This window comes from Trachemys scripta, chromosome 10, assembly GCF_013100865.1.
Source record: "Trachemys scripta elegans isolate TJP31775 chromosome 10, CAS_Tse_1.0, whole genome shotgun sequence".
Classification (NCBI taxonomy): domain Eukaryota; kingdom Metazoa; phylum Chordata; order Testudines; family Emydidae; genus Trachemys; species Trachemys scripta.
This window is the reverse complement of record NC_048307.1, coordinates 78,424,037-78,447,757: the sequence shown is the minus strand read 5'-3', so window position 1 is coordinate 78,447,757 and position 23,721 is coordinate 78,424,037. Positions and strand designations below refer to the sequence as shown.

At 42.6% G+C, this 23,721-nt stretch overlaps 2 protein-coding genes across 3 annotated transcripts in view; both read left to right on the top strand.

The window, feature by feature from the left end:
- SNRPA1 (small nuclear ribonucleoprotein polypeptide A') overlaps positions 1-7,542 on the top strand; it is an 8,241-nt gene extending 699 nt beyond the window's left edge. The window contains exons 2-9 of the mRNA XM_034783496.1: positions 194-341; positions 970-1,048; positions 3,897-3,943; positions 4,700-4,802; positions 5,378-5,457; positions 5,982-6,057; positions 6,474-6,567; positions 7,265-7,542. Coding sequence (XP_034639387.1) covers positions 194-341; positions 970-1,048; positions 3,897-3,943; positions 4,700-4,802; positions 5,378-5,457; positions 5,982-6,057; positions 6,474-6,567; positions 7,265-7,323 — 686 coding nt within the window. The 3' untranslated portion in view covers positions 7,324-7,542. The remainder of the gene's footprint in view (positions 1-193; positions 342-969; positions 1,049-3,896; positions 3,944-4,699; positions 4,803-5,377; positions 5,458-5,981; positions 6,058-6,473; positions 6,568-7,264) is intronic.
- Positions 7,543-10,041: 2,499 nt separating this feature from the next.
- Positions 10,042-17,704, top strand: SELENOS (selenoprotein S). Of its 2 annotated transcripts, none has more exons than XM_034784367.1 (6): positions 10,042-10,203; positions 10,497-10,631; positions 12,658-12,764; positions 14,374-14,463; positions 14,575-14,650; positions 16,609-17,704. In XM_034784367.1, exons 1-6 carry the CDS (start codon positions 10,125-10,127, stop codon positions 16,689-16,691), a joined length of 570 nt encoding a protein of 189 aa, XP_034640258.1. In that variant the 5' UTR covers positions 10,042-10,124; the 3' UTR covers positions 16,692-17,704. The 2 variants fall into 2 exon arrangements, with proteins under 2 accessions (XP_034640258.1, XP_034640257.1); XM_034784366.1 differs by having other exon boundaries at positions 14,575-14,653.
- Positions 17,705-23,721: the final 6,017 nt, after the last annotated feature.

Genomic DNA, 23,721 nt, shown 5'->3' with positions numbered 1-23,721 from the left:
CTCGGGGGGGTGTGGGGGGAGGGGTTCGAGCTGCGTGTGTGGTGTGTTGGTGGGAGCTTCCCTCCGGTTGTGCGTGCGGGGTGATGTTATTTGCGGTTTCTAACATTCCTTGTTGAACCTGCTGCTTCCACCCTCTCACCCCCCCCCCCCCATACTGACTCCATCTAACCCTGGTCTGATGCTTTCCCCCCAGGGTACAAAATCCCCGTCATTGAGAATCTGGGTGCCACCTTGGACCAGTTCGATGCCATCGATTTCTCTGACAATGAGATCCGCAAGTTGGATGGGTTCCCTCTGCTGAAGAGGCTGAAAACATTACTGATGAATAACAACAGGATATGGTATGGGGCTATGGTGCTGCGGTATGGGGCTATGGGGCTATGGTGCTGCGGTATGGAGCTATGGTGCTGCAGCATGGGATAGCTTTGGGGGTGGGGGGGTGGAAGGAGTCCCGGGGTGCAGCCAGTTTTCAGGGTTGGCTTTTCCTTGTATCATTACAGTGGTGCAATTTACAAATAGCCAATGATTATTTTAATGGAAGAAGGCAGCATGTTGCAATATGGAGCAGCACTGTAGCCTTCTTCATTTTCAGTGTGCTTTACAGGCGCTGATCCTCATAACTCCTGGGTCAAGTCAATAAGTATTATTCTCATTTTATGGGGAGGAAAACTAAGGCATAGAGTTTGTGATTTGCTCAAAGCCTCAGATAGTCAGTAGCTTTTGTTTACCATTCCTGTGCTCAGACCAGTGAAAAATGTAAATCATGCTCAGGAAGTTTGGGGCATTGGTAAGTGGAGCACAAAATGGACGTGATCGGAGGTAATTTACAGTAGCAAATAAAAATCCAAACTGTTTTACTTGAAACAGGGTGAATGATTCCAAAACCAAATGTGTATGCGTGTTTTTATTATTAAAATTTATTACCAACCTACATCAGATTTTGATTATTTTTTTAAATATTAATTTTAGTCGGATCGGTGAAGGACTTGAACAGGCCTTACCCAACCTTCAGGAGATCATTCTTACCAATAATAGCATTGTGGAGCTGGTAAGTTACTTATTAAAAAATTGATCAAATCAGTTTGAATTGTGCACATATTTGTATATGATGTTGTTACATGGCTTTTTTGAAAGGTGACTAAAACCGCTTTAATGTATTAATCACAGATTATCTTGAGGATAATTTTTGACATGCAGTGAAACATAAGATTTTACTGATAGAAGGTTTTTCTAGGAAAGACATAACACAGTAACATGTAAATAGAACTATTTGCATGCGTAAAAGTTAAGTGTGTGCAGGATTGTGTATGGGACTGTGGCCTTCATTAGAATGTACCGTTTGAAGTTGGATATTGTGTTGTTTATTACAAAAAGGTCAGACTTTTCTTTAATTTTCCAGTTTGATTAGGCTCATGCCTCTTTTACGCTTTTACGATGTAAAATGGGCATGGAACTTTAAAAGAGAATAGGAAGCTTTCACAAGGGTCACTTTATTGCTTTGCAGTTAAACAGCTCCAGGTCTAAACACACAGACTGAAAGAAGCAAAATCTTGTGAATTAAAAAAACCTGAAATGCTCATTGTGTAAACTTTTTTTTTCATGGCTATTCAGGAATCATGCAATATTTTTTCCTAGTTCCTATGTTAGCATTCACAAGCCTGTAATGCAAACGGTTTTATTATATACCCTCTTTAGGCTAAATTTTGTCCTCAATTATTACACCTGTGCAGCTCCATTAGCATTGCACAGGCATAAATAAGGGCAGATTTTAGTCCTTGGTGTGGGACTTGAGGCAGATTTGAAGTCCCTGATGGCATGGTTAGGCCTTGCCTACACTACAAAGTTTTGTTGGCAAAAGTTATGGCACTTTAATTAAAGCGCTTTAATTAAAACTGCTGTTCCATGTCCACACTATGCTCCTTGTGTCGGCAGAGTGCATCAGCAGTAGCAGCTCTTGCATCCATACAGAGAGCAGTGCACTGTGGTAGCTGCAGGGTGCTATGGGAAAGATTTGAAATGCCTCCATGGGGCAGGTACAGCGTCACATGTAGGTTTCTCAATCCCATTGTTCCATGGGCATCCTAATAGATTGTCAGCCGCTTTTCAACTGAAATGGGTGTGGGGAGAGTTGTGTGTCTGGGGTGGGGGAGAGAGCAGGCTGACCGACCTGTCCTGAGGCAAGAGAAGGGGAACACCCCACCCCTCCCTGGTCAGCCCCCGGCTCTGCTCCTCACAGCAGTCTCTCCCGAAGCAGCCCACTCTGCCTGCCTGCCTATGGTTTTGTGATTGCGAGTTCTCCCACAGCCTCCTCAGCTGCAGGGGGCAGCATCCTGAGCAGCTCTGTGAGCTGAGGAATGTCAGAGCAGCAGGGCAGTCCATCCCCAAAGCAGCAGTCTGCCTGCCATTGTGTTACTAGTACAGAACAGAAGCATTCCAAGATGGCAGATACTTCCCAGAGCTTTGAAAGGGGAGGAGCGCATGCTGCAGGGCAGCAAAGATCAAAACAGGGCAGGCATTGTGGGATACTGGTGGAAGCCAGTTATGTGGACAAAACAAACAGCAGTGTCTACACTGATGCTTTGTCGCTTTAACTTTGTCGCAAAAAGCTTTACGCCTCTCGTTGAGGTGGTTTTATTTTGTCGGCAAAACAGAGTTTTGCCACCAAAAGTAGCTTTGTAGTGTGTAACCTCCCTTGTTTTGTTGGCAAAAGGCAGATTTTGCCACCAAATCTCTGTAGTGTAGACAAGGCTTTATCTGCTTAAGCCTTATCTCCTTGTGCTATTTATGGCCTAAGACTAAAATTTATTTTACCTCTTCCCTTTCTCCCCCCCCCCCCATTATTTTTAAGGTATTTTTATCCTAATGATATTCAGAACATTTAAGAGCAATTATTTCTTGAATGAAGGTTTATGCACCATGAGTACTTGAGATATTGTTAAGTACTTTGTTTATATTTCTAGAAAAAATATTTACAGGTCATTGTAAAAAATTACGCTCTTTAATTTGGCCAACTTTAAAAAAAAAAAAAAAAGTTTGAAATGAACATGGTCTTTATCCTTTTTTATAGTCAGATATCCTTTACAGTACCCCATACTACCAACCATTTTTGCTTACCCGCTATTTATATGAGTGCTTGGATACGCTAGAGGCTAATGATCTTCCATTACAAGTTTTGGACTCCTGTTAAGTTAGAACAGGGGTAGGCAACCTATGGCACGTGTGCCAAAGGTGGCACGTGAGCTGATTTTCAATGGCATTCACACTGCCCCGGTCCTGGCCACTGGTCCGGGGGGCTCTGCATTTTAATTTAATTTTAAATGAAGCTTCTTAAACATTTTAAAAACCTTATGTACTTTACATACAACAATAGTTTAGTTATATATTATAGACTTATAGAAAGAGACTTTCTAAAAACATTAACATGTATTACTGGCACGCAAAACCTTAAATTAGAGTGAATAAATGAAGACTCGGCACACCACTTCTGTGAGGTTCTTACCCACGAAAGCTTATGCTCCCAATACTTCTGTTAGTCTTAAAGGTGCCACAGGACCCTCTGTTGCTTTTTACACTTCTGAAAGGTTGCCGACCCCTGAATTAGAACATAAGAACGGCCATACTGGGTCAGTCCAAAAGTCCATCCAGCCCAGTATCCTGTCTTCTGACAGTGGCCAATGCCAGGTGTCCCAGAGGGAATGAACAGAACAGGGAATCATCAAGTGATCCATCCCCTATGGCCCATTCCCAGCTTCTGGCAAACAGAGACTAGGGACACCATCCCTGCCCATCCTGGCTAATAGCCATTGATGGACCTATCCTCCATGAATGTACCTAGTTCTTTTTTGAATCCTATTATAGTCTGTTTTAAGATTACTTATTGTGTTCCCATTATTCAGGGTGAACTGGATCCTTTGGCAACGATTAAATCACTGACTTACCTGAGGTATGGAACCTTAATGTGTATGAACAGATCTTTTTAATGTACAGCTATACTTGCTTTTATAAAAATCTTACATATTATCTTATGCTTACTATTAGCCACTGACTTAGTTCTTTGTTTTGAAATGGCTGTTTTTTCCATTGGACCAGGCATGTGTTTTAAATGATGAATCAATAAACAAAATGCCCATTAGTCTACAAAAAATACATAGTTTTTAATGAGTGAAATTCTTCAGTTGCCACCAAATCTGTCAAAGTAAATAGGAATTAGCCATTATGTTTATATTAAGTGTGATGTAAGCAAACAACCATCTCTATTGTATATTTTACCTTCTCAGAATTAAAGTTTGAGATCTATTGTTTCAAAATACTCTAGATTAAATCTAAATCACATGCTGTTCAGCAGAGGGAATTGCATCAAGCCAGGAGTTCAATAAGAGATCATGAGCTAGAATCGGGGTGGGGGGAATGGAAAAGTTCAGATTTTTTTTTTTTTGTTCTAGATATATGATCGATTACAGTTGTGTTTGTGTTTTCATTTTGAGAAGTGTTTGAACTTCTGTGCTAAAATCTTCTATAGTAAAATTCACTAAGCTGGTAAACTAGACTCTTAAGAACAAATTTTCACTCTTTCCTAGAGATCAAGAGCAGTGTTACTGCATTTATTTAGTGTGCAATCTTAAAGCTTAGCATGCAACTTCTTTAAAAGAAGCAGTCTCTTGTATTCAGAATGTCTTTAACATCTTTCTTTACTTCATAGTATTTTAAGGAACCCTGTAACAAATAAGAAGCATTACAGATTATATGTAATCCACAAAGTCCCACAAATCAGAGTGTTGGATTTCCAGAAAGTGAAACTAAAAGTAAGTGGCATTTTTCCTAGCCTCTGTGTAATTAGGATCTTTGAGTTAGACATTTGTTCTTGTTTTATTTGATTGAAAATTTAATGGTGTTGCAATTTGTGCCCTCCCCCTGACCCACCAATGTTTGTAAGCTACATTTACATCAATATTGGTGTCTAATGAAATACATACTTTGGGGCAGCTTTTACTTTACCAGTTCATTGTTTCAATAGCTTAATTAAATAGCTTAAACCACCAGTGTTTAAGTAAAAAGGACAGAGAAGATCCAAACTGTAGTGTTCTGAGTACAGCAGCAGATCGTTAGTGAAAGAAATAGGAAATCCTCACACAAACCTCTACTCCATCTGAGGACGAAAAGGTGGGGAAGAACTTCCTCTGGGAAGTGTCTGAGACTGCCATACTCAGAGTTTAAGCCTTTTTCTTATTGTCAAAGTGCTTCTAAATCTAGTGTTGAGACACCAGTCTTCGCTGATCCAAGAAGTCTTCAGTCTATTTATTTTCAAGGAAAGAAGCTATGCAAAATGCACATGTTCCTATTGAAATTAACTTTGTGTGTGTGTGTGATATCGCTGTAGGAGCGTCAGGAGGCAGAGAAAATGTTCAAGGGCAAACGGGGTGCACAGCTTGCAAAGGATATTGCCAAGAGAACAAAAACGTAAGATAAAGAGAACCAATTTAAACTGGCATTTGCCTTCAGAAACACCACTTGGGTTTCCCTGTGCAGCAGTAGAGTAAATTGAAATGCCATTTGTTAACAGGATGTCTTAATATCTCTGGTAGTGTGTCACCAGATACGCTGGCTCCAAACATCCTAGTCTTGGATGGTGGTGAATACCATTGCTCAGAAACACCTTTTTTTAAAGGTGACTTCTCATTACAGTCTGGGCAGCAGAACTCAGCTGTTCAGCAACATCCAAGTTAATGGCTTAAATCCAATGCATAATCTTCTTAATGCAGGAGGCCTGTTTCTCTTCATGAGCAGATAAAAGGGTGGGAGGTGGGGAAGCTGACCTGCTGGTGTTTCTGAAGGAAGCAGTTCTTCATTGTATCAGTTTATTAACAAAGATAAGATACTACACTTGATTGAATGCAATACTTCCAAAGTTAAAACTTTGGAAGTTAGAGAAGCAGATGTCATTCATAGGGATGCTAATAATATGCCTTTATTTTTCTTTCAAGTTTCAATCCAGGTGCTGGCTTGCCAACTGACAAAAAGAAAGCTGGGCCCTCCACAGGAGATGTTGAAGCAATTAAGGTAACATTTGTAGGACGTGATGTACAGGGAAAACTGAAGTAGGGAAACTGCCTAGGATCAGAAATGTAGTGATGTTAGGTGCCCCCCTTACTGGTAACTGCTTACTCATAACTTTCCAAAGTAACAGAGGAAAAATGTGTTCTGATCACTTATATACTGTACCTTTTATGTTCTGGGTTTCTTGTTGCAGAAATCTGTGACGTTTTATTGGACTTCCTTCTTTGTGTCCTTTTCTTGATCTTAGTGACATCTTGTTCTCAGTTTAGATTTGATCACAGAGTAAGACAACATACTGTATCTCTACAGTGCAATTTTAGTTGACTGTTCTTGAAGCAGATGTTTTTTACATATTAATTGCAGCAGCTTGTTAACATGTTGAATGAGTATTGATCAGCTTGTTGGTCTTCCCCTTTTAGAATGCCATAGCAAATGCTACAACTTTGGCTGAAGTGGAGAGACTCAAGGGTTTGTTGCAGTCTGGTCAGATACCCGGCAGAGAACGAAAAACAGGTAATCGTATACTTTTGTTACTTTTCTGTTTTGTCACAGAGTGATTCAGTAATATAAACAGCATGAATCAGAAGCATAACTTTTTAAAACTTTGCCTGGAACTTGACATAATCTCAATCAGTGGGTTGAGGTAGATGGGTTATGTAGTTGGAGATGGTTAAAAAAGAATTGGTGTCATCAATCAGTCTGATTCTATTTCCAAAAAGTTAAAAGGATGTAACAAGGGGGTGGATATTTCATACTGCATAAATCAAGAAAGATAAACTTTTAGACACAGTGAAAGGATGCAGGAATATTAATCCCTTTTAGATGGAACACTTGTGAAGTATAGTTGAATTTGACTAAAATCATTTGTGCAAAATTTGATAACCTCAAATACAGAAGCTTAATTTTCTGGGTCAGTTTGCTGACCATAAAGATGCCAGGTAATCTGACCTTTTTAGACAGTAGAAGACATAGACTATGGGGAGTTTCTCAGTGGGAATAAAGCAAGCTGCATATCAGACTAGGCAGTGACAAGGTCAGATGTTACCATGGGTATAACTCAAAACTGTGCCGTAAAATAATTTAACCAATAACTGTAGGTGAATGTGAGAATCTTCAAATCATATACCCCATCTGAAAAGTGGGGATAAAGAGATTAGTGTCTGTAAAGTCTTAACAGGTATTAAATAGCTCTGATGTATCCATTTTGTAGGACCCACAGAGGAAGTTGAAGAAGAGATGGAAGAAGACACAGTTCCCAATGGATCTTAAATGGTATCTTCAGGTGATCTGAAGAATGTGTAGTATTGTATCATTGTCTATGAATACATTTCCACGTTGACATAGTGATAAGTTAATAACATTACCCCTTTTACAAAATGTATTTTTGTTACCTGAGGCGCTTTAGAAGTCCTGTTGGTGTGTTTGAAATTTCCATTGTAAATTTTATACTGTACATGAAGTCAAATAAAACACCATTTCCTTTCTCTGCAGGCGTTATTGTGACAATTTATTTTCCGTGGGCCTAAAATGGATTTAATATCCTCGTCTTCCTTGCGTTTCTTCCAGTTGCCTTTTCTTTAACTCACTCTTGATATTTAGTTACTGGTGAAATTTTTATTTTTTTTATTAATGGAGATATCCCATCTCCTAGAACTGGAAGGGACCTTGAAAGGTCATCAAGTTCAGCCCCCTGCCTTCACTAGCAGGACCGGGTACTGATTTTTACCCCAGATCCCTGAGTGGCCCCCTCAAGGATTGAACTCACAACCCTGGGTTTAGCAGGCCAGTGCTCAAACCACTGAGCTATCCCCCCCCCCTGTCTTCATATGATTTAAACTGTCAGTTATTAAAATACGAATATAAATATTGACAGTGCTATACACAACTGTGGGGAAAGCAAAAAATTACACATAAATAAACTGCCCATGGTCTATATTTGGTTAGCTAAAATGTAATTACTGAACTTTGAATTTAGTCAGTTGGCTAACCCTTATTTTCTTTTGAAAAAACGAGGAGTCCTTGTGGCACCTTAGAGCAGGGTTCAGCAACCTTTCAGAAGTGGTGTGCTAAGTCTTCATTTATTCACTCTAATTTAATTTAAGGTTTAGCGTGCCAGTGATACATTAACGTTTTTAGAAAGTCTCTTTCTATAAGTCTGTAATATATAACTAAACTATTGTATGTAAAGTAAATAAAGTTTTTAAAATGTTTAAGAAGCTTCATTTAAAATTAAATTAAAATGCAGAGCCTCCTGGGCCGGTGGCCAGGACCTGGGTAGTGTGAGTGCCACTGAAAATCAGCTCGCATGCCGCCTTTAGCACGCATGTCATAAGTTGCCTACCTCTGCCTTAGAGACTAATAAATTTGTTAGTCTCTAAGGTGCCACAAGGACTCCATTGTTTTTGCTGATACAGACTAACACGGCTGCTACTCTGAAACCTAACAACAACAAAAGTTATGCATCTGTTAACTAGGGCAAGACCTCAGTTTTGTGTTATCCAAAGATCACAGTACCAGCAGCCAATTAGGTCAATGTTTGTTAATTCAGCAGTCATCCTTCTCATCAGCACTCATGCAACTTGGTAATGGGAAGCTGTCTCCCATCTACGAAATTACCCTAGGAGATCTGTGTAACTTCTGTTAGCATAACTGCAGTATGTATAAAATAAACCATTGCAAAGATACTGCAGTGTTAGAGCTCCTAAACCTCTTGCCCCACAATGCCTTTTCAGTCACCATGCTTGAAGCATGCCTTTAAAAGGTCTGAGTCAGCTAGACTCCAAAAGAGTAGTATGCTGAGTGTTGCTGCATAAGCATGCCAGATCACTCATGGTTGCAGGCTCTTCCCTTTGCAAGCCAAACCAATGAAGCAGTAGACTGTCTGTCTGCCTGGGTGTAATGAACTAATGCCATCAAAAAGAAAAACAGGACAGATGTGCCGTGGAGCAGCGTGATTAGGGGCAGGGGGGTAGTGGCCTAGGTAAGAGTGAGCATGTACCAGTGATGCATAACATTGTTAAAAACACCAATCTGCTGTTCAGAGCTCTGTTGAAGGACAAGTAGTAGAGAGTCCTAAAATGACATGCAGCCGTACAGAAGAGCAGCGGGGGAGCGGACCCAGGAAGCTAGGATGAATGCAGGCAGAGAGTATCTAGAAGCTGCAACTGGGGAACCTATCTGGGAAATGAACAGCAGTCAGCTGTCTGAGAAGATCGGCATCCTGCAGCCAGCAAAGGCGCTAAGAGATGAAGAGTAGGGAGACTTGTTCTTAAAAGCTGATGCTAGTGCGAAGGAGGCTTGAAGTGAGGGCTGGGTGTAACCAGTGCCAAATCATGGCTGTCTCAGGCAGCAGAAGGGGTGTAACAGAGTAGGTCACAAGGGCTGGCAGCTCATGCAATGAGGGATGCACTAGCAAATGCAGAGAGAGGAAGAAATGCTCAGTTCTTCCAGGCCAGTACCAGCTATTGGCAGCCCCTCTTCCTGCAAGTCACAGCCATTGCACACAGGGATGCAGATCTCCCGAAGTCCAGGACCGGGCCATGGCTTAAGAGACAGGGTCTGGGGGCCTCCACCGCCTGCAGCCCCTGTGGCAGCTGCACCCATCACTCCTTCCCCAGGGCGGGCAGCTGGAATCCAGGGGCGGAGCCTGGGGCAGTAGTGATAGATCCGGGCTCCTCAGACTCAGAGCACCTCTTCCCTTTGATTGGTCTAGGGATACCCTCGCTCCGCTTCTCGATTGCTTATCATTGGGCTGAACGTCTGACAGCCCGTGCTGATTGGTTTAAGTTTTGGCCTTCCACCCCTATCGCTTGATTGGCCGCAGCTTCGATCCCTCTTCTTTTGATTGGTCTCTGCCTCGTCTCTTTACGGACCGCCGCCCCCTGATCTTTCTTGTAGCGCGATTGGTCAGCAGCAGCAGCAGCGCTGTTTTCTGATTGGGGGAGCCTCTGGCTACGTGTCGCTAGCTCGAGGACGAGCGCCGGGGGGCGGTGCCGGCTCCCGGAAGTGGCGCTCAGCCGGACTGGCGGAGTGACTCCGGCTCGCGGTGAGGGGAGGCCGCGTCCGCCGCGATGGATCTGGGCCGGGGGGCGCCGGATCTCGGCAGGCCCGCGCTGGAGGAGGAGGGGATCCAGGCCCTGCAGCAGTCGGGTGAGAGGCCGGGCGGGTCGGAGCCCCGGGCTGGGGCAGGGGCGGCCGCCCTGGGGCCGGGCTCGGGGGGTAACGCCCGCCCCGACGGGGCCGGGTCGATCGTGAGGGGGGGGGGGCGCTGGGGGGCGCTCCCCCCCCCCCCCCAGCGCGCAGCCTGCCCTGGCCCGTGGGGTGGCGAGGGGCGACAGGCCCCATACGAGTGTGTGGGGTGACTGGCCCCCGGCAGCGAGTGGGAATCCAGCCCCAGCCTTGGCACCTCCGGCTTGACGCGTCCGTCTCCTCTCTCCCCCCAGTGGGCTCGCTGCTGGCCAGCTACGGCTGGTACCTCCTCTTCGCCTGCATCGCCGTCTACCTCCTCGTTCAGAAGTTGGCTGAAAAGAGGAGAGCCCAGAGGAGGAACCGACCCGAGGCAGCTGGGGTGCCGCTTGGTTTGTACATCTCCGTTGGCTCTGGGGTGGTACGTTCGCTTGCCCCGGGAACCTTCCGCTATTTAGATCAGCGGTTCTCAAACTGGGACTGCTGCTTGTGTAGGGAAAGCCCCTGGCGGGCCCCACCGGTTTGTTTACCTGCCCCGTCCGCAGATCCGGCCGATCGCGGCTCCCACTGGCCGCGGTTCGCTGCTCCAGGCCAATGGGAGCTGCTGGAAGCGGCGCGGGCCAAGGGACGTACTGGCTGCCGGACCTGTGGACGGGGCAGGTAAACAAACCGGCCTGATCCGCTAGGGGCTTTCCCTAAACAAGTGGTGGCCCCAGTTTGAGAACCACTGATCTAGATCCTTTACAGTGGGTCCTTGTACTTAATATCTCGGAAGGCTTCCCAAAGTCATGGTTATTGGTAGAATATCAGACCTGTGCAGGGCTTTAATAAACACCAATATGTAGCAACGTTCTTTTTCTAAGGATCTTATGAACTAACACAGATGTGATACCCAAGGCAACTTTTCAGGCGTCAAAGGTGCAGAGCCCTCATTGGCGAGGAGATCAGTGGAGGAAGGCTTAGTGAAAGATCTGGCTTTGAAGACTAGGAAGATGGAGGGAGGCCTGAAAGGAAAAGGGAGAAATAAAGGAAGTAATGAGGAGAAGTGCTGCAGGAGAGCATAGAGTTTGGGGATAGTGGGTCTTGACTATGATCTTGAAAGCGGCGTGTTCTGTATAGTGACGTAGATGATACTGTGGTGCCCAAATACTTCAGGGTTCGTCACTACGGAAGTTGAGCACCTTATAGAATTGACAGAGAAACTGCAAGATGTTTGATATGCTTTGCAAACCCGCCTGATTAGTATTTGCCAGTCACTTCCTTCTTCATGTTATCCCTTAGCACCATCCACTTCCTACGTAATATGAGTGCATAGTTGTCTGCTGTGTATGCTATCTTATCTCTTGAATTGTGGCTCTAGGTTGTAAATTGTATGCAGTTTTGTATTCCAGGTTTTGTTTAAGTTGGATTCAAGCTGAGGTAAAGCAGGAGGTACACTTATGGTGCTCTGTAAAGAGTAATTGTTTGGCACTGACTCAGGCTGGCACACTGGCAGCGTGGAGCCTTTAAACCACCTATTGCCTTCCCGTTGCATGCTGGCTTTCTTTAATAGGGATAACTGGATTTCACTGTGCAATGAAACCATACAGGAATCTTTTTTCTAAAAATTGTATTCCATTGTTGCAGGCTGCAATGGAAATACTAAGTCACAGGAAAAAAATTGACATGCAAAACATGCAGTATTCTACCCAACTACTGCTGAAACTTCTCTAGCCAAACAATTGTTTATTCGTGATTTAATACATATTAATATAAAACTCATGCATATAAAATGTTAATACAGGGAAGCTTTATAAATAGAAAATGCTGAGTAAAATATCTGAGGGTTTTTGTTTTTCTTGGAAGTCAGCCTTTTCCCCTGTGACACTTACAAAAGGCAGCAGGGAAAGAGGTGGATACAACAGGTGGTCTGTCTCAGGCTGTCTGCTTTCTCCTTGGAGGAAGAGTGTATAATATCTTCATAAATCATGCCTCTGTTGACAGAGCGTGTTGGATCTTCCACTTTATTGTTATGATGAGACAAGCAGGAGCAATTGGAAAAGGAATGGGAGGGAGTCTGGACTGGTTTGTTAATGATTCTTAATAGAAAAAGTTCTGTATGTAGATGAAAGTGGATTCTCTGCAAGAGTATGGGCAAGTAGTTCTGAAATAATTCTTACCAAGCAGTTTCAAACACTAGAATGGCAACTTTAAATTGTTGATGGGTGGGTTAACTTTAATGGGTTAATGATCATTCCAAAAATTCTAAATGGGATCTGCAGTTGGATCAGTATATAAGTTATTGGAAAAGATTAATTACAAAGTAAGCTTCAGCTACAGTTTCTTCCAGAGCAGCTATAAAGCTGTATGGTTACACTTCTGTATCAAGATTCTTTGAAGATGATCGTGTTGCCAACTTTTTTTTCCGTGATCTCCTAGAACCTGATGAAGTGGTGAGACGACAGGAAGCTCTGGCAGCAGCTCGCTTCAGGATGCAAGAGGAGTTGAATGAACAAGCTGAAAAATTCAAAGAGAAGCAAAGACAGGTAATGTGAGGGCCAGGAGGACATGTATTTAGCTCTTTAATTTGCAGTCCAGTATTTATTGATACAGAGTAGGTTTATACGTGACCAAATTGTAGAAGGTATGTGAACTCCTGGATTTCTTCCATATTCTGTTTGGAACAGAAGGCTTGGAAGATTACCCATGGCTTAAGGATCAAATGGTGAAGACTGACAATGTATTCCATTTCTATTACTTCAAAGACTTTCGGCATAAGGAGAACAGTTGTCTTAAGCCCAAATGCCGAAGTGCTTGGTTGAGTTGAAGCTTTGATGATCTTGATCAGTCAAAATGAATAGATCTTGCTAATATGAAGGATATTAATTCATGCTGGACTATTTCCACTATTTGTTCTACTCCTTCCTGAAGTAACTGACTTAGTTAACACTTTTTTTCTCCTAAAACATACAATAAGAGAGAACTCTCTATAAGCCTGATTCTTTAAAAAGTCAGGCTTGGAGGCAGTGACTGTGATAGTGTGTGCAAACCCGGTTTTTGTGTATGCAAACGGATGCTTACACTGGCTATATTAGGATGCCAGTTAATTACACAATTGCACATGGAATTTGTATGCTCAATAGCAAGCTTAATTTTTCAGGAAATTCTGAGTGCCAGTGCAACTCCGTGAGGCCTTAAAAAGCTGTAGAGTACAACTTGCACTAGTGAGGAATACATAATTCAATGATGCTGTCTCCTAGGTAACAGCATAGGAAAGCTAATAATCAGAATAGCAGTAAAGAACCTCACTAATCCTAGGTCACTTTATTTTCTGCCTGCAGTCAATAGAGGTGGTAATATCTCTTTGTAACTAATCTTCATGTCTTGGAGTCCCTATCAGTGTAGTTTGCTATTAGAAGAAATCCTGATAGCCAAAGTCTAATAGAAAACTGTGTTCAGGAATAGCTATCTTTGAGGAAATCTAATCCAATGCACTTAGACCGAGTATTTAGACTGAGAGAGCCTTGCTTTCTTTGATTCTGGGCAAATTGATATACCTGTTTTCCTTTCCCTTCCTTAAGAATAAGGAAATCTAATATGTTAACCATTATCCTGTACTGCCTATTAGATAAATTACTTTAAGAAAGATTCTGGTGGCATTTTCATATGCTGATAATTCTGTCTATTCCATGTGGAAAATATGCTTTATTCTGCTTTTCAACACTTCATTTGAACAATACGTTTTCTTCCACCAAAAGCCTCTGATATTTTAAATGCCTTCACGTCCACATTTTGTAAAGATTTGCTTTCGAGAAGACCTTTTTTTTTTGTATATTCTAAAATCTAGTTAGCTCTTTACTTAGCATTTCATTTTATTCTTTCAAATTGTCTTAGCACACGGAAAAGAGGTGCAGCTATGATTTAAAGTCATATTCTTTCCTATCCCTGTGCAATGTGGTTGGAAAGACTTGGATATTACTACTTTAGCTAACGCAAGGAAAAGTAGGAATTGTATCAGTTTTGTTTCAGTGTTTGGTTTATGATTTTTTTTTCTATGCTAAAATGGCAGCACCTTAGCTATTGGCTTTTTTGGGGATCGTTCCAGTTAATTATACAGTCAAACAGTGTTACAAATTCTTTTCCCCCACCCCTCAGCTTGAAGAAGAGAAGAGAAGGCAAAAGATAGCCATATGGGAAAGCATACAAGAAGGAAAAAGCTATAAAGGAAATCTGAAACTGAACCAGGTAACTTTACTCTTCTTAAACATCACATGTTGCAGCAAATATCTTTAGTTAGATAACTAGCTGAAAACTACAAGTTGACAAGCTCTAAATAATTTTCATTTGTCTGAACAGCAAGAAATAGAATCCGCTGCTTCTGCCTCGTCAACAGTCCCGAAGCCTAAACCTAACAAAAAGCCTTTGCGAGGAGGTAGTAAGTATGAAACCTGGGTGTCTGTCAGTTATGGAAAATGAAATACTTCTTCGCCTATCTAGATGGTTATTTTATACGTGGGTGATTTGTCTCTTTTTGTTGAGACAGAGGGTAAGCTTTGATTCTCGGTATGGAACATGTCTTGTTGGAGGATTCGTCTATTTGAGCACTGTTGTCAATACAAAGTCAGTTCAACTTTTTTGTAGCTACGTTCTGCTAAATGTTATCGGGGGGAAAAATCTCTGGGCCTTTCGTATGTTTCTGTGTGGGGAAACCTGACAGTATTACAGCCCCTTGAGAAAACTTTTTTAGCATGACTCAGAGACACTGTCTCCTGATATCAGAAAATATAGATTCTTATTAACTTTTTTTGGGGGGGGAAGGGAGAACTTCTTTTGGTCAGGGTAAATAAAAGGAGCCATGGCATGCCGTCTGGTCTTTTTGTGTGCATCTCCGAGCACTATTTTTTTAGATACTTCTCTTCTGCCATTTGTTTTATTTTACGCAAATGTAAGTGTAATTTTAGTTTAATACAACATTTCATTTGCCTGACTGCTCAGATGCCACACTGATTGAGCCATGATATCACTACTATAGATAAAAGCCACACAGCCAGTCTCTTCTTTTCCTCCCCTCCTATATACAATGCACCTACTTTCCCTAATAATAATAGCCTAATTTGGGACCAATATTCTAATTGGTATTGTCATTAGTGATTGTCCAGATGGTTCTACCAGTGAATGTACAAATGCAGAAGGAATACACCTTGAGAGTACAGCAGTGAATAAGTTACAATAGCTGCACAAAGAACCTGCACAACTTTAATAGGTTTAGTCAATAGTTCATTTTACTATTGAGTTGAAAATCCTACTTGAATGGGAGATTGACTGCCATCAATGCCAAACACGTTGTATGTTTATCATCCGCATACTCTAGTAGTCTGTTACCGTGGAATGCCTAGCATTAAAACTGTTCTGAACAGGAAATGAGAGAATAACAAAGAATGGGCCGCAGCTAAGCTAAGAAATTTCATAAAATCAGTTGGCTCCTTCAGTCCTTTCCCTACTGCCACCTGTCCTAGCTTCATCCCAGGCCAAACCCATGCTTAAATTACAGATTATGGAATTAGATGGCTATATTCTGCTCGTGAAGTAAACAAGGGTCAGTTGAAGAATCCTGCTGGCTGTTCTAGTTGCTGAATAAAATTCTGAAAATAGAGCTTTTAGTTGTCCAGTGAACAAGATAACTTCTGTAATGATGTGGAAAGTAGTGGAGGTTTGAACGGAATAGGTTGATATTGAAAACTGCTCAGTCAGTATAGCAGAGAGTAGAAATCTGCCTGCTGATCATGTGTGGACAAAATAATTAGACGAGACATTTGCAAGCCTGTATCTTTCTTTCCCAAGTGTACCTTTGTAAAAGGTAACTGGATCTGGTATTTATCACCTTAGGAAATCCAACTAAAATGCAGTGTCTGTCTGGTTTATCTTATGAAACGGGAAAAGTAAATATAAAAACAAAATTGTCAAACCCATGGGGATGAGAGGCATGCCCTTCTCTAACACCAGTAGCAATACTACTTCTTTGCTTCTGTCAGAAGTTTACTTTAAACAGGTTACAGAGTTTAACCTCGCAGCAAAAAAAATGAAGTTTAATGCTCTGCAATAATGAATGAGCAGTGCTACCTCTGTGATGCAGATTTTATGTACAGTGTTATCACTGCAAACTACACATCTCACTTGTGCATTTTGGAATCCCTGTGAGTCTTCTGTCACTTAATTTCTCTGTTGGAGTGAGCCAGACTTGTGAAATATGAATGCTGTATTGTGATATGTAACCTTCTAAAATCGCCTAACTTCAGTTATTGATGACATGGACTGTAGGATTGTGTTACAAAATAAATCCTCTAACTCTCAATTGTCCATATTTTTAGTATCCCTCCTCTGTCGTTGCAGGTTATAATCCTTTGTCTGGAGAAGGTGGTGGAACCTGTGCTTGGAGACCAGGTCGCAGAGGCGGCCCATCTTCAAGTGGATGAGGCTAACCTTACTGGTGTCTAACAACACTAGCAGGTCTAATCTGACCCACTATTCAACTGCTTGCAGCTTGCATGTCACAGTGACTCTTTGGGGGCTTGGTTTAGTACAGGTGTAGACTTAGAAACAAATGTACATGACACACAGATTTTAATGTGACAGCTAAAAGCCCTGACACACTATCACACACAGGAAAATGGTTTATCCTTTTTTAACAGACTGAAGATTATACAGGGAGCAGAATGTCAATCAACAGTTGTCTTTCGCTTTATCTAGAGAAGACGCATGGTCTATGGCTAAAGCACGTGACTCAGTCATGAAGTCTGGCTTCTATGCCTGGCTGTTCAGCAGACTGCCTGTGTGACCCGAGGCAAGTTCCTTAATGGTCCGTGCCTCGGTTTACCTCTGTAAAATAGGGATGTATACCTTCCTCACGGGGCGGTGCTGTGGGTCTTAATTCATTAATGTTCATAAAGTGCTTTGAGATCTTTGGCCAGAAGGTGCTATAAGAGACCAAAGTACTATCACTAGTACAGGTAATCTAATTTTACAAAACTCTCAGTGGGCACCTACAACTCCAGTAGAACTGGAGTTTCAAAAAGCCTGGGTGAGCTACAATAACCTACTATTGTAGTGGGGAGCACAAAGGCATATGGGTGACAGAGACTTGTAAGAATAGGGCTTGCCTGTATGATATTTCCATTCCTGGGGGCACTTCAAAAAGTCTGACTTAATGTTTCTGTTGGTTACTAAATCTTTCAGTGGGCGACTTCGAGCATGTCTCCAAGGGCTCAGATGTCATGGGTTTAGTACAAAATTCCAGTTATTATAGATGAGTCTCTGTGACAAGCTGCAGTGAATGATGTTGTCCTTATAAATGGTAAACAAACCAGTGAGGATCACTGATACTAGACAGTAGATGGGGGTTTCTTTCTATATCTTTTTTATTTCAACAGCTTTGTAAAACGAAACACTGTAAATATTGAATATCCTTGGAAATAAATTGTAAACTTAGTATTTGCAATACTGTGGTTTTTACAGCATCTTTTTACAGAGGAGGTACCTGTTCTAGTTCAATAGATGTGTCTAAAGCAAGATACTTCCTGAATTGTGTGGCTATATTTTTTGACTACTAATTCTGCTTTAATGCTTGGCCTGACATTTTGATCGCACCTCTCATGGATTTTTTTTTTTAAACCCTTTTAATTTTAATTGGGGGCTATTTCAATGCCAAATGTCCATTTTCTAATAAATAAATAGCATTCAGGCTGAGACCAAATTGGGGAAAATATCAGGCTAAAAACTAACCGCTTCAGAAAGTTACAAATGATGGAAAATGGGGTAAAACAGATCCTCGGCAATTGAATCTTGTCCAGCCATTACAATTGGAGAGCTTCTGCTGAAAAACATATGGCAAGGGCCTTGTGCTTTCAAATGGTTGGAGAAGGTCAGTAGCTCTTTCCAGGCTGTAGTCAATGATCTCTGGCTTTTTTGGGTGGTGGAAATATCTCGGGCTGGTTAACTTGAAAACTAAAAGGTCTTCAAATAGAAGAACAATAATTTATTACTTCTGTTGCTCTGATCTTGCAGTGGGATCCATTCACAGTGACCCCTGTGCTGATGACATCAGTGGGAACCTGCATGAGTCTAGTAGGTCCCCAGGCAGGATCAGGTCCTTCATCTGGAGGCCACTAGAGTAATTTACTGTACCATCTTGCTTCTCTCCACCAGAGGCACTGCAGAAATCTTCCATCATGGGCTGATGGCCTGGCTGTCTTCCATGCTGAATAGCTCAGCTGGATACAGAAGCCTGTTCCGTACCCTGCTGTCGGTCTATGCTGTGTGATGGTTACGGAACATCTGTGCTGAAAAGAGTCTACAGTTTGCAAATGAGTTTAATTCCAGCCTGTGTAAATTCTACATGCTCTAAACAGTAAATGAAGAAAGAGTGTAGGCTCTTCATCCTTTTTTTTGGCATATATTCAGTTGTCGGTGGACATAGTGTTGAGCCAAAGGCAGCTGATTTATAAGTGTCCCACCCTCTTCAGTACTTTGTCAGAGAACTGAGTGGCTTTGGCTCGTCCTTCTTTGTGTTTCTTGCAAGATGAAGCATGAGAAGTTCCCATCAAAGGCATATGGCAAGTAGCCACACTTCTCTGATCTCTTTATTTTGAGTTAGTATGTACAGTGGCCTATTTCACTAAACTAGCTTAAAGCCCCTTGCAAAATTGTGCTTCTAAACACACACTTGAAGACCCTTCACTGCTATTTCTGCTTATTTGTATGGATATTCCATTTGATGAGTTCACAAATCTTTATAGCGACTACCCCCTACAGCTTATGTTCCCAACTTTCAACCACTGACCATAAATGCAATATTCCGGCAACGTGTCATTTAATCTTGTGAGCTTTAAAGTTCCCTAGTCAGGAACTGGAAGAGTGAAGGATCTCCCAGTGTTAGTCTGCTCCCATTACATATGTCGTTTTGATTTTAGCTTGTAAAGGATGTATCTAAATGCATACAGAATGTGCAATGAGAAGGCTGTTAATATACTATCAGAACCATCTTTTCATTTCCTGGCCTCTGTGTGCTTAGATTCATACCGTCAAACGTCCCTTAGTATGTGTGTGACATGTATTGTCGTGTGAGGCATTTCACTTCTTGGGGTTTTTCATTTTTGAATAAAGCAAAGGAAAGTGGGAGGCCAGGAAAAACTCCATTAGTAGATTTTGAAGATCACCCATCACGGGAGCAAACAGGGTGACAGGGCTGCCTTCAGACCCCCATGGTTGAGCATGAGTGAGTTTTCCCTAAGTCTGGGTTTACTGGGTAGCAGCGCGTGTTCACACTGGCATACTATCTTCACCATAGAAAGCGACATTTAATTTTGAATGAAAGGTGCAAAGTGCCCCAAACTATCAAGATTCTAAAAAGGCAGAATCAAAGGGGGGTGGGGGAGTAGGGAGGCTTCCTTTGCACTCACCTTGTTCCCAGACTCCTGTTTGTTTTGTTTTTGTTTAAAGGTAGCTTTTTTTCCTTAAAAGATCTTTACTGAGTTAAATGGTTCTTTATTAGCTACGCACTGCTCCCTCACTGTGTCAGGACCCCATTCGGGGCAGGCAGTGGGAATGTGCGTTTCACTGAGCTCCCTGATCATTGGAGCTAGGTGAATGATTGTGTTTGGGATTGGGCAGAGAAGATTTGCTTCCATGTCTCCTCCCTTCCAGCCGAGTGCCTTAATTGCCAAGCTAACGGGGAGCTCACTGGCACAATGAAGATTTATGTGTTTATATAAAATGGAACAGTTTCAACAGGAGTGACTGAGAGTAGCCCATCCTAGAATACCCCTGAGCCCAGTGATTAGGATGCTCACAGGAAAGCTGAGTTCAAGTCCCCTCTCCAGAGTGGGGATTCAACCCTGGTTTTCCTACATCCTAGCAAAGGCCCTCACCATTGGTTAAAAGGGGAAAAGTACCCTTTCACTCTCTCTTTTCTGAAGCTGGCCTTGAAAAACTTTTTTGCCCAGTCAAAACTAATCAGATCAAATTCACAAGCAGTTTTCATGGGTGACCAGAACTAGTCTTTTCTGACAAACAATACACGTTTTGCCCAGCCCTACTAGTATTGTCAATTTTTGTTCCTTCTTTAGCAACTGAGATGCCCACTGAGCATGGAGGGAGTTTATTTAGTTGCTGGTAACTTTAAAAACCAAAAGAACCACCTTAATCCTCAGGTCAGTGAAACGTGCCAAATTGGAGTGCTCTTGAATCAGTCATTTTTGAGTTAATAGCGAGCGAGTTAAAAATCCTCCTCCCTCCCCGCCCGCCCACTTTATATTTGTTTTTGTTTTTGGCTTGCAGTTACTCAAACAGCTGGAAACTTTTTCCCTCAGACATCTAAAAAGCAGATTAATTCTGGACTGAAAGCAAATATGGAAAGTTTTAGCCCAGAGGGAGAATTATCCAGAACTACAAGTGGGGTTATAACATAACTGTGGAGTGCCATGCTCCTATTGAAGACCATGTCAAAATTTCAACAAACTGCAATGCTACAGGATCATTCCCTAAATTCATTGGCTTCAGCAAACACAACAGTGTTCTCTGGTTTAAATGCTTATAGCTTAATGACTGTTGTGATTGCACTGTTGTGCATTTACTGGAGATATTTCGCTGGCAGAGATTATATTGTAAAACATTAAAACTGACACTTATTTTGCTAGAACAATACAGAGTTTCCAGTTCACACAAATACTGTTTAAACCTCCAAGTATAAGACACTCTGGGGGTAGAATTTCAAAGGCATAAAGGAGTTAAGTTTGTGCCTTTGAAAATCTCTTTCCAAGGTGTTAGGTGCCATAGAAATATAGCTAGACTTGAAAGAGAGCAGTTTTGACTAAACTTTCATTGGGAAGGGTTCTCAGGCCCAGGATGGAATTGCTGGTCAAAACAGGACAAAGACACATTCCAGAGCAGCTGAGCCATTAGGGCATGATGGGGAGACCCAGCTTCAAGTCTCTGATATACCAGGGACTTGAATGTGGTTTGCCCACTTCCCATCTGAGTGCCCTAACCCCCAGGCTATTGGCTGCTCTCCCACAGGGGGCTGGTTTGTTTTGGGTTCTTTGCAGAACTATTTGAACGGTCTTGGTTTCACTCCACATTATAATGGAATGCAATGCAGAATTTTGCGTAACTGAATTCTTGTTTTCCAGCCAGCCCTCCACATAAGTAGCCTGCCTCTTGCGGTAAAACAAGTTCCGCCGTGTTTTCTAGAGTTTTGTCCAGTCTAATTTTGAAGTTCTCGGTGAGGTGAGGCTTTCAGTGCTTCCCTTGGTAGATTAGTCTATGGCAGGGGCAGACAACCTATGGCACACATGCCCGAAGGCGGCACGGGAGCTGATTTTCTGTGGCACTCACACTGCCCGGGTTCTGGCCACCGGTCCGGGGGGGGCTCTGCATTTTAATTTAATTTTAAATGAAGCTTCTTAAACATTTTAAAAACCTTATTTACTTTACAAACAACAATAGTTGAGTTATTTATTATAGACTTAGAGAAAGAGACCTTCTAAAAACATTAAAATGTATGACTGGCACGCGAAACCTTAAATTAGAGTGAATAAATGAAGACTTGGCACACCACTTCTGAAAGGTTGCCAATCCCTGGTCTATGGTCTAGTTGATTTTAACCTTAGCCAGTTTTCTGTGATACTCATCCTTTTCTTAGGAAGAGAACTTCTAGCACTAGTTGGAGCTCATAGTGAAGGGGGTAGCCAGGGGTCAGAAGGAGGGGGAAAGTACTCTATTAAGTTCCACTGAAAGCTAAGCTTCATGCTCTCATGATCTCTGAATACTGCTCATGGGGGACTTGCAGAGCTTTACAATGGATGAAATCTTCCCCTGTGCAGAAGTTCTGCACAAGGCCTAACCAAGGTTTAAGTGGGACCTAATTAGTAGAACATACCTATAGAAGCCCTGCACCAGGTTTATGTCTACACTGCAGCAGGAAGTGAGCCACCCAGCGTGGGTAGAAAAACTTGTGTTAGCTGGTCTCAAGCAAAGCACTTAAATAGCAGTGCAGATGATGTGGCTTGAGCAGCAGCTAGGGCTCCCAAGCCCACGCGACCCCCAGATCTGAGCTCAGGTGTCTAGTGTGAGTCTGAGTCAGAGCTGTAATGTCCACACAGCTAATTTTAGCTGGCTAGCTCAAGCCCTGCTAATGTGAGTCTGTCTACCCAGTCTGGGAAGCTCGCCCTCAGCTGCAGTGTAGACGTCCTATGCAGGAGGACTTCAACTAATACAATAGTCCCTCTATTTCCCTGCATGTTTTATTAGCAATGAAATGTGTAACAGTGTTGACTTTTAAATCATCACTACGCTTTTTAGTCAACGCCCCCTGGAGCTTAATGAGGCATGTCCCACCTTGGTTGTTTTCGGCTGGCTGCACATGATGGCATCATAGAAGATTAGGGTTGGAAGAGACCTCAGGAGGTCATTTAATCCAACCCCTGCTCAAAGCAGGACCAATCTCCAACTAAATCATCCCAGCCAGGACTTTGTCAAGCTAGGCCTTAAAAACCTCTAAGGAAGGAGATTCCACCACCTCCCTAGGTAACCCATTCCAGTGCTTCACCATCTTCCTAGTGAAGTAGTTTTTCCTAATAGCCAACCTCGACCTCCCCCACTGCAATTTGAGACCATTACTTCTTGTTCTGTCATCGCTGAGAACGGCCAAGCTCCATCCTCTTTGGAACCCCCCTTCAGGTAGTTGAAGGCTGCTATCAAATCCCCCCTCACTCTCTTCTTTTCTGCAGAGTAAATAAGCCCAGTTCCCTCAGCCTCTCCTCATAAGTCATGTGCCCCAGCCCCTTAATCATTTTCGTTGCCCTCCACTGGACTCTTTCCAATTGTCCACATCCTTTCTGTAGTGGGGGGCCCAAAATTCGATGCAGTTCTCCAGATGTGATCTGACCAATGCTGAATAGAGGAGAATAATCACTTCCCTCGATCTGCTGGCAATACTCCTACTAATGCAGCCCAATATACCGTTAGCCTTCTTGGCAACAAGGACACACTTCTGACTCATATTCAGCTTCTCGTCCACTGTAATCCCCAGGTCCTTTTCTGCAGACCTGCTGCTTAGCCAGTCGGTCCCCCCATCAGTTGGCATTCCATTGACTGGTGAAGATGTTGGCTTTGTCTATGTTAGGAAGTAGCTCTTTCCTGCAGTCGGTTTAGCTGAGGCAGTGCTGTGTGCAGTTTGTCCTTATCTGCACTTACCACAGTCAGCACCAGTACTGGCGAACAGATCACTGATAAGCACTCTTGGGAAATGGTGCTATTTTCAAGTGTAAAAAAGCTTGTTTGCAACCGGATGAGCTGGGGGCTTGGCTTTCTTTAGAACAAAAGCTTAGATTTGGGAGCACGACATGCAATGGAAAAGTACCCTATTGCTGGCTTGGTGTGACCTGCCCCACATCCACTTCTGGGGGGGCAGTGCAAGCTTCCAACCAGAGAGCTCAGCTGTCCCAAACT

Bases quoted from the DNA above. Each gene is read 5' to 3' on its own strand.
- SELENOS (XM_034784366.1), top strand. From the start codon at position 10,125: ATGGATCTGGGCCGGGGGGCGCCGGATCTCGGCAGGCCCGCGCTGGAG. The intron at 10,204-10,496 runs GTGAGAGGCCGG...CTCTCCCCCCAG, and splicing joins CCAGGCCCTGCAGCAGTCGG to TGGGCTCGCTGCTGGCCAGC. The intron at 14,464-14,574 runs GTAACTTTACTC...TTGTCTGAACAG, and splicing joins GAAATCTGAAACTGAACCAG to CAAGAAATAGAATCCGCTGC.